Source organism: Ipomoea triloba, chromosome 15, assembly GCF_003576645.1.
Source record: "Ipomoea triloba cultivar NCNSP0323 chromosome 15, ASM357664v1".
Taxonomy (NCBI): domain Eukaryota; kingdom Viridiplantae; phylum Streptophyta; class Magnoliopsida; order Solanales; family Convolvulaceae; genus Ipomoea; species Ipomoea triloba.
In genome coordinates this window covers 8,805,573-8,815,969 of record NC_044930.1, presented here as the reverse complement: position 1 = coordinate 8,815,969, position 10,397 = coordinate 8,805,573, and the positions used below count along the sequence as shown (strand labels likewise).

Here is a 10,397-nt window from a genome sequence, read left to right as displayed (position 1 = left end):
ATGGAGCTTTGGACTAATTGATAGCCCAATGACCACGAGAGTGGCACTAACACCTATACCATTTCCCCAAACTCTTCATTATATTGAACATTACACGGCTTACAACTTAGGACACGCAAGAGTATCTATGCAAAGGTTATTTAATCCAAGCCTCTCTTTTATCAATTGTCTTTCAACTCATCTACTTGTTTTCGTTACTTGATTGATCACACGTGCATTCCTCTTTTATCTTTGGGTTAGCTTCTGAATACTATATGCCATTGTGTTTAACCCTTCACTACTTGACTCCCTTTTGTTTCACTTCTTGAGGACGATAACTCTTATTTTCCACCTCCACTAAAAATCAACTTTCACATTCTCCTTCCACTACAAAAAAGGATTATTTAGTGACACAAATTTAGTGGTGGTTCTTAATAATCGCCGCTACATAAATGTTTAGCGACGGTTTCTTTGACTGCCGTAGTATAATAATTAAAATTAATCAAATAATATTTGTAGCGTTTTAATTTCCACGGTTCAGGGAAATCCCCGCTATTAACCGTGGAAACCGCCGCTATTAAGCAGATACAACATGCGTTTTGCTGTTCCAAGTCCTTATTAGAATATATTAGAATGAAACCACTCCAAGTGTTCTTCTCAAAGTCTCATTCTCCATCACTTTGCATTTCCTCAGCATAGTTGCCTTTTACAGTTCTCAGTCTTATTCACAACCATTGATTCGGAGATTTTTTTGCAAGTTGCATTTCTCTTCCCTCTCCAAATTCAACTTGAATTGTGATACGGTAATTTTAGCATACTTTCTTTCTTTTGCCGATTTAGATTCAGCAATATATTCTTTCTCCATCTTTGTTAGTTATGGATTTAATGATTTTCTGAGTGATTTTTTGCATCATGCTTGGAATTGATAATCTAGCAAAGTTGGTTATTTATCATATTTTGGCTATTTATCTTTAGTTTGAAGAGTTGCGTCTAGAATATCTGACAGAGTGCATGAGCTAGGGATTTGGTTTAGATAGGGAAGTTAAAGGCCTCCGCATTTTTGCGTAGTGCTAGGGAAACGAAGCAACAACTAGGCATTTGGCTTAGACAAGGAAGTTAAAGGCCTCCGCGTTTTTGCGTAGTGCTAGGGAAGCGAAGCAACATCACGAGTCGTAGCAGCCACTTTCAAATTAGCGAAGGTTTTTAGCCATATTCGATTGGCTGATTACTTTTGTGTTTCTTTTATTTTTTTAATATGCTATGTGTTTCTTTAGCAAGGCTGTGAGTATCTCCCTATTCGTAAACTTTGCATTAATCATGTTTAGATTTCAGTCTTAGTGAGTGTTAGTAGTGTAGTTGCTGACAAGAAATTGATTTGGTTTAAGGCAGTTAATTAAACTTGTTGGAAAAATTCTTGAGGAAGAGAAGACTGTCAAAATGAACATTGATTGAATTGGTAATTGATTGTGTTATGGATTTCTCTATGTATGTTTGTTTCCTGTTAAATGATCTTGATATCTCCTACAGATGTTATTCTTTATATGAATTTGCTACTTTTATTGAGTGATTTTGCAGCCAACTGTTGAGGGGAAATCACCATCGTGAATAGGTAATGTGGCACATTACACTAATAGCTAATGAGCTTATCCTGTAAGAATAAATAGGAAGCATATAGGATCTAACCTCCAGCCATAGTTAATTGTTTGTTGATGCCTGAACTGCTGCAGAAGAGTTTTTGTCTCTCACTTTCACAACCCTCTTAGATGGTGTATGAGTCTTAATGTTGTGCAGTGAGAGGATTATAGAGCCTTTTTATAGATGCAGTCCATCAATGCACTATTCCAATTATTTCCTACTGTTTAACTGTTTGCACCACTTATGAACAGGAAAATGGCATTTCATTATAATGACCTTTCAGAAATCATAGTGGAATTCAATATCTTAATAATGAGATAATGAATCCCTGATTTTAAGGGGATAGTGGATCCATGTTTTCTGCTAGTGGATCCACTTTCCTAATGAAAGTGACATTTATCTAACATATCCAACTGGAGAACTACAACGAAATAGAGGTGTATCTGTAGGTTCATTTGGTGCTCAATTTTGCATTAAATATTGTCAATGTATTGCTTGAAATATCAATAAGCGATATAGTGGCATCTTATTATTTATGAAATGATTTGGCAGGAAAATCTCTTTAACTATGTCATTTATGAAATGGCATCTCTATTATGGAAACCCAGATTGCTAATTTGCTATGGAATTTCAAGTATGTGCTCCTTTTGCATATAATTTCCTCTATCTGTCCGACTGTCCATTTTAATTTCATTATGTGCGTCCCAACTATGTGAACTGAATAATCTTGCTACAGTTCTGCTAACAGCCCCTATATGCAGGAAAATAAGGACCTTGCATCAGATGATGAAGTGATTGGTCAATTTGGTGTTGGATTTTATTCTACTTTCTTGATTGCTAAAAAGGTAAAGTAGTAATTTCATTCTGTTTGGATGGTTACTATATCAATATTATATTGCTTGTTATAATTTTAACTCCATTAAAATTTCCAGGATCTGGCAACATTTTCTGGTGATGATGCACACAATATGAACGAAGCTAAGGTATTAGTGTTTCTTACATTACTAAAAAAATTGATATTTTTTTTCATTGGACTCAGTGGACATGACCAATCTGGCTGTTCATTTAGTCTTCATAATTACAGAGTAGTTTTATTTTCTTTGAGATGAGGTTGGCTTAAGTGTCGACATCCCCTCTTATATATGATTGTGTAATTTTCTATTTGAGATTCAATTCCCATGTGTATTATATTAACTTATTAGGTTTTTGGTTTAGAATTATTATTTATTCCGTTCTGTTGGACTCTCATTGATTGTGAGTTGTTTTACATGGCAGTGTGATTTGCTCGATATACCTGCTTTTGCACAATTGGAGTAGGATGCTAAATATGCTCTGGTGTATCAACTTCTTAAGATCTTTTTGACTCAGAGGTTGGATGCATACCTGGATTTCCAAGCAGCAAATTCCACTATTGAAAAGCTATGGTAACTATATGTTCCATTACTTGAGCCTTGGGCTTCTAGATACATCAATTCCTATGTGTTGGGTGCATACAGTTCATTTTTACTGACTTTGCATTTTCTTATAATATAGGACTTGTCCATGAAGATTCCATTGCAAAGATGAGGTTGATGTCATTGGTGGATATAGGCTCCAGTGAATTCCTTATTCTGTGATCAAGGATGTTCTGCTGGTGAAATCTTTTATGTAATGTTTTAATTAGTTTTTTTGCTGGGACATGCAAACAGAGACACAGTTATTTGATTAATTCAATTTCATTACTGATCAAGTTGGTGTATGACTGCAGATTTATTACATTAAGGTGGAGCCATGGGTTGTCAAGGTAATCACAGCAAAGTTAATTGATTGCAAGATTGATTCAATCAATACATACCACCAGTGCCCTGGTCTCCAAGCTCCTCAGTTGTTTGAGTCCTCAAAGATTCAAAATACTACAAGGAAAAGTCATGACTACCAATTGTTATCGTGGGTGAAAAATGATATTCATCGTCTAGTGATGATGTAAATGAGCAATTTCCTTTTGCATGAAACCGTCATATTGATGAATAAACTACTATGTTGCTTTATATTTTTCATTTAGAATATTTTTCAGTTATGTATACAATTCAATTAATATGTAGACGGTTGGTTATACATGAATATTGTTTGATATTATTTGACAAATATTCGTTATAATTGATTTTCTTTTCAATTAAATGTGTATATAGAGTTTGTTTGTGGTTGCAATGCAAATTTGAATTTAGAGATTTATAAAAAAATACTTAATTTGATCAGGATTATAAAAATAAAAATTAAAATACAATGAAAAATTTTAATGTCAGTTCAAAAACTTTCATTTCAATTAGATAAGAAATAATTTAAAAACTAAAATTAAGATTTAGCGGCCGCTAATATTTAAAGTAAAAATAAATAAAATAATTTAGTGGCGGTTATGTAAGTGTCGCTAAATTCTGGACAAAAATAATTGATTATTCGCGACGGTTACAAAACCGCCGCTAAATGCATTAAAAACCGCCGCTAAATAAGTTTTCCATTAATTCCCACACTTGTCTAAAACCGCCTCAAAATCCTTCGCGACACACTATTTAGACACGGTTGGAGAACCGCCTCTAAACAGTTTAGTGGCGGTTTTGAACCGCCGCTAAATAACAAATTAACTGCCACTAAATAACCCTTTTGGTGTAGCGGTGGCTGATGCCTCTTGCGGTCCTCAAGCAAAGCCTTGAAGTTAGTTTCTCATATATATAGTTATAAACCAATTAATTTAATGTTTTTTCTTTTCATTTTAAGTTTCAGCAAAATATAAGATATTGAATTAGATTATTTTAAATATATTATTTATTTGATTATTTTTTTTTAACTTAGTTGTACATTTTTCTTCAGGTTTCTGATGATGATTAATTGTTTGGTCAGCTATGTCAATTGCTTTCTTGAAATAAAGAATTAAAGTTGATGCATTTGTTTTTGATGATGCAATGAATGTGTGGATCAGAATTGAACTATCTATTTTTATATCTTTCTTGTCAGTTGTCAGTAATCTAGAGGTTAGTCAAAATCTTTAAAACTTGTTCTTTTAATATTTCTTTCAATTATTATTATTATTATTATTATTATTTTGTTTTTCAGTGGATTGAGCTTGATTGCCTCAATTATAAATAACTTTAATTTATTATTATGGTTGCTCAGGCACGCGTGATTTGATGTTGGATGAATTCCTGAGCATGAGTGGCGCGCATTCATGTTGAAAGCCAATTAAAGTGTGTGTTAGTGATTTCATATTGTTGAATTGGGAGATTATTTTTGTATTTTCAATTTGTGATTACTTTCGCATGACTTTCATATGGTATTTTGGTATGGTAGTCAGTTAAGGAGTGTCAAGGTTATTTATCGTTTTTTCTTTCACGTACTGCATATTTGTCTTGGTAGTGTGGATTTGCTTGTGACTGAAATAAATTACATACACTTCAGGCATTCCATTTCGGTGTTCGTTTTTATCAGTTTTTAAACCATTTATTGTTAATGAATTTCGACAAATTATTATGTTGACCATGGTTCACACAGTGTGCTGTATAGACCATAAAAAAGTACACTTTTGATTACCATAGGGTAATGATTGTTTCCAGTATAAGCACATTTTAGTCCAAAAGAGTTTCGTTTGTTTATCACCAATTTGTCTTAAATGTAGACTTCGAAGTGTCAAAAATTTTTATTGTCTCACGGCTCTTTTTGTTCTTCTTAGTATGAGCTCGCTTCTGCTGAGAATGATCTTCCTTAAAAAAGTCTCTATTAAAATTCTCATGAACTTGGGTAATAGCATTGAATTATATGTTTATTATATTCTATATTATATTATGCTTTGATGTTGAGTTACGGTTTGGAGAGCCGAGTCTAGCATCTTGTTATCCAAACGTGATACCGACTGCGACACAAGTATAATGAAATAAACTTACGCATTCGCTACTAGGTATAGCTTTTGTCATAGTGATCCGCGTTTATCTTGACAATTGATGATACTAGAACAAGTCACGAGTTCAAAGAGGGAATTATTTGACTGCTGCTTGAAGAGTCGAGTCTAACATCCTGCCATCGAAACACCCTTCGTTACTAGCTATAGTGTTATCATTATATAAATTTCTTTCCAATAAAATAATACGTTTTCAGTGTTTCAATAAAAATTAATTAGTTAGTTATATTTTTTGAATTGCTTAGTTATATATGTTAAAATTAAATATGGTATATATTGCATCAAGGTTCAAAAGCAAATATTAGGAATTAGTTTGAACATTTAATTTGGACAGTGCACATTATTATTGTACTAATGATTTGCGAGTGAATTTCAATTTTGTTCCCTTCCACTCTCCCACAGCACTTGATTAGTATGGGTTTCACGTTTTCATGAATTTTCTCCTTTAAATTTTCAGGCTGGACCGGTGGTAGTACATGAAAATAAGATAGAGTAGGTTTTAAGAATGATTTGGAATGGAGGCATCCAATAATTTGATTGTCATCCCAATGGTAGGGATATGATGGGTGGTACCGGCAAAACTACATTTGCTTCAATGCTTTTTAAAGACCCAGAAATTATACAAAAGTTCACCCATTGCATATGGGTTCACGTTTCACAGTGCTTTGATAGAAGGCAAGAGTTCTTTAACATTCTATCTCAAATTACCAAGCATACAGGCAGAAGACTTTTAGCATGGATTCCGAAGATGTATTGGGACATAAAATAAAGAATTTATTGGAGGCTAGCTAAAAGATACTTCATTGTATTGGATGATGTATGGGAAAAAAAGATTGAGATTCTTTGAAAGTTGCATTTTCAGAAAATTTGAATGGAAGTAGAGTCCTGGTGACTACCTGATATCACTCTCTAGTAGATCCTACCTGGAAATCTCATAAGTTAGGATTTTTAACAGATGATGATAGTTGGTTGATAATAGAAAAAAATGTTTTTGGTGAAATGGGCTGCAGTGACCCATTATTAGAAGATATCGGTAGAAGAATAGCAAAACAATGCCAAGGACTACCGCTTGCTCGATCTAGTAATGGTTGCTGGCGTCCTACGTACGTGTATAACTATTGATGACTGGCAACGAATTGCTGAAAATTTATTTTCAGGAATTACTCAAGAACGCCAGAGTTTCCATGAGCTAATAATGTTGAGCTATAAACATTTGCCTCATGAAATGTTGAAAAGTTGCTTCCTATATTTTGCATATTTTCCCCAAAGACATGAAATTGTTGTTTGGAAGTTAATACGTTGTGAAGAATTCATTCCAGCTATAGATGAGTTTGGATACTCTTTAACTAGAAGTTGAAGCTCAAAAATATTTGAATGACCTTGTTGATAGAAATCTTGTGATTGTGAGGAAAAGAAGAGCAAATGGTCAAATAAAAATATGTCGCATCCACAATGCAATTCACGATTTTTGCAAAACTGAAGCTACAAGGAAAAATTTATTTAAGGTAATAGATTATGAGGGGCAAAAGTTAGATGATGAGAATACTTCTTCTTCTTCAACTCGTCACCGTCTTTGTTTCCACTCCTCTACTATGGACATATTATTAGGTGCAGAAAAGAATCCATCTCGTTTATATCTCAGTTGCTACAAGATGAGGAGGAGTCCATTTGGTAAACAGGTCCATTCTTTGTCGGCATTTTCTTCAGAATGGGGTGAGATTATTGATGTGACACAAGAGCAGTTAGCAACTATCTCAAACACTTTTGCACTTCTTAAGGTGTTAAATATTGAGCAACAACTCATCAGGCCTAGTTTGCTACCAAATGATATTTATGGCTTATATCTTCTCAGGTATCTTGCTATCACAGCCAATAATCTGAATTTCCTGCCTAAGTCATTCAAAAATCTTGGTGAATTGAAGACTCTGGTGATCAATACCACAGAACCGAGGCTACAAATTGATGGAGGCATATGGAACATGGAAAAGTTAAGGCATGTCCACACCAACACTCCTATGCAATTACCCTCCCCTCCCAAAAATAGTGTAAATGTCCAATTGATACATGATTAAATACAATAAATATTTCAAATGTTCAATTGGTATATGTTAGGATATTGGCCTAATTATTTGTTACACATTAGGTGAAGTTTAAAATGTAGGTTTAGTTTTTCTAGACTGCCTGGACCTAATTCTGATGCTACTTCAGAACTTGCTTCAGCTTGTCAATTGAATTACTCTTTGTTCGTGCGATAATTATGGCGGTGATCTAAAATGCATGGTGATGAGTATTTGGTGGGGATCTAACGTGTGGAATTACAACCAGAAGTAGAGATGGTTTCTAAGTATAAAAAGGAAGGTTTTTGCTTCTCATTTCTTACACGCCTAGGGAGAGAAATCAAAGGGTGAACTATTCAATTATTAGCCATACTGCTTTATTACTTTCCAGATCACGAAGGATTATATTATGGCTTTCTCTTTTTTTCTGTAACATTGAAGATGGAAGTTGCGTACGCCAATTCAGCTCAATTATGCGACTTATGAAGACTTGGTGATTGGCTTGCACGAATTCATCCACGACTGTAGTTTTGAAGAAATAAGTTTGTACTCAACGTTGTCCATTGTTGAATGGTGTTGGTATTTTTATTTCTTGTAACTCTTTTTGTTTCTTAGTGGATTGGGCTTTTCGTGAGTAGCCCCGCAGACGTAGGATATTGCTCTGAACAGGTTGTTATGCCAGGGCAAGGTGGACCTGGGTCTACATTCATATACACTATACTCTACATTCACATACACTATACTTTACATTCACAATTTGTAAACTCCACATTCACACATTACACAATTTGTAAACTCCACATTGAATTAAAATTTTTTGTAAAAATGGTCCAATTACACAAATTTTGCTTGTTTGATGGTTGAATTGCACACTTTTTAAGTTCAATGGTCCAATTGCACAAAAACGATAAGGTGACCTATTTGACACTTTTTCCTTAATTTTTTGATATTTTTATTTTTAATGGGCTAGTGGGCCAACCCAATAGCTAAATTGGGCATGCTTGATTGGTATGATCTTTATCAGACTAATTTCTTTTTAATCTTAACAGTATAATTTTTTAGTATTATCGAGTTATCGGCTAACTCATCAATTTCGAACTACTATTGACATCTCTAGGTTAATATATACTTTAAAAAGGTCAGGATGAGAGATCTAGAGAAAATTAGTTGCACAAAGAAAAAAAAACTTTATGTGCGTGTGTATGGGGATGCGATATCATGAAAACAACCGCCCATGTAAAATCATGAATTGATCTAAGTCATTCATTTGGAGAAGATCAACAATTGTAAAGCAAAGAAATATGAAAAGAAGTGCAATGACATTTGATAAATATTTTAAAATCTGAAGTGCATTGTGCACAACTATAAAATGCATATGATGATTTATTATAAGTTAAATTTGTTTGAGTGAGATTGTCTCATAAATCCTGGTTCGTGAGACGGGTCGGGTCAAAATGAAATTGTAATACTTATGTTGGAAAATGTAATATTCCGTACAAATCAAGAATATATTGTTTGTTACTTATAAATGATAGTGTAATACTTTTAAATTAAAATGTAATATTGAGGAGTTGAATAGTTACTTTTGAGAAAAAATTATATTAATAATCAGAGATAAATTGTTTGATTGTTACTTATAAGAATCATGTAATATGTATAAAGAAAATGTGATACTTTTGATTAAAAATGTAATACATTTAAATCAAAATATAATATTGGGGTTGAAAAGTTATTTATGAGTAAATTGTAATATTTATGAAGGAAAGTGTAATACTTATGAAAAACTCGATCTCTCTCACAAATGACAATTCGTGAGATAATCTCATAGGAGATTGTGCCTTTAGATTTTGATACAAACAATTTACAGTTAAAATGTGAAAATATGGTTAACACTCAATGGCCTGTTTGGTTGAGTGTAGTTTGGGAGGAATTGCAATTCAGTGAATTCCCAAACTACAATGTTTGGTTGGAGGGAATTGCAATTCTGTGGAATTGCAATTCCCTCCAAATGATGAATTGCAATTTATGGGGTACCCCATGAATTGTAATTCAGTGGAGAGGAGGGGCAATTGTGTTGGTATAAAGACAATTTTGCCCCTCCTCCCATACCCTTTGTATTTTTTTAAATTTAAAAAAAAATTATTATTATTATTTTAAAGAATTATTATTATTATTATTCTTTTTTAAAAGAATTATTATTATTATTATATTTATTATTATTCTTTTTGAAGGAATTATTATTATTATTACTAGTATTTTCGCCCGTGCGTTGCACGGAATGAATTTTATTATAATGTTTTAAGAATATTTATATCGATATATAATTATATAAATTATAACATTAATATTATATAGTGCAAATGATGAAAATGGTTGGACCGATTATGTTTTCTAATGTTATTCTTGCTTGAATTCAAGCAAATAATTGGTGCGATGCATGGATAAATATTTTAAATTATATATTTAGATAATAAAATTAAAGAGAATAATAATAAAAAAAATTATAATATTGAACATGTACAATTATTTTATTATGTGATTAGTGTAAAAATATCACTCAATATAATATTTGTTCTCTTGTAATATTGAATTGCTTGTATATATTGATCGTCATAATATATTACCAAAAAAAATATTATAAAATATTATGTTATTATTAGATACAACACGTGATTTTAAAATATTTGAATTTAAATAAATCAAATGTGCCTAGAATATAAACATAATTATGAAAATTACACATACATAAAATATGCCAGTAATATGCATAGTCCACATATATTGTATACATGTCATTTAAT

At 32.5% G+C, this 10,397-nt stretch overlaps 1 protein-coding gene across 4 annotated transcripts; it reads left to right on the top strand.

Moving 5' to 3' along the window:
• The first annotated feature begins 667 nt into the window (after positions 1–667).
• On the top strand, positions 668–3,747 carry LOC116007255. 4 transcript variants are annotated; one of them, XM_031247885.1, is made up of 9 exons: positions 749–782; positions 1,369–1,435; positions 1,555–1,623; positions 2,021–2,051; positions 2,167–2,249; positions 2,378–2,459; positions 2,547–2,597; positions 2,890–3,038; positions 3,148–3,747. In XM_031247885.1, the coding sequence occupies exons 3-8, from the start codon at positions 1,592–1,594 to the stop codon at positions 2,929–2,931; spliced, it is 321 nt and encodes a 106-aa protein (XP_031103745.1). In that variant the 5' UTR covers positions 749–782; positions 1,369–1,435; positions 1,555–1,591; the 3' UTR covers positions 2,932–3,038; positions 3,148–3,747. The 4 variants fall into 4 exon arrangements, with proteins under 4 accessions (XP_031103744.1, XP_031103741.1, XP_031103742.1 ...); XM_031247884.1 differs by lacking the exon at positions 1,369–1,435 and having other exon boundaries at positions 668–782; XM_031247881.1 differs by having other exon boundaries at positions 712–1,178; positions 1,369–1,623.
• Positions 3,748–10,397: the final 6,650 nt, after the last annotated feature.

Bases quoted from the DNA above. Each gene is read 5' to 3' on its own strand.
- LOC116007255 (XM_031247884.1), top strand. From the start codon at position 1,592: ATGTGGCACATTACACTAATAGCTAATGAGCT. The intron at 2,250-2,377 runs TATGTGCTCCTT...CTATATGCAGGA, and splicing joins ATTTGCTATGGAATTTCAAG to AAATAAGGACCTTGCATCAG. The intron at 2,598-2,889 runs GTATTAGTGTTT...TTTACATGGCAG, and splicing joins ACAATATGAACGAAGCTAAG to TGTGATTTGCTCGATATACC.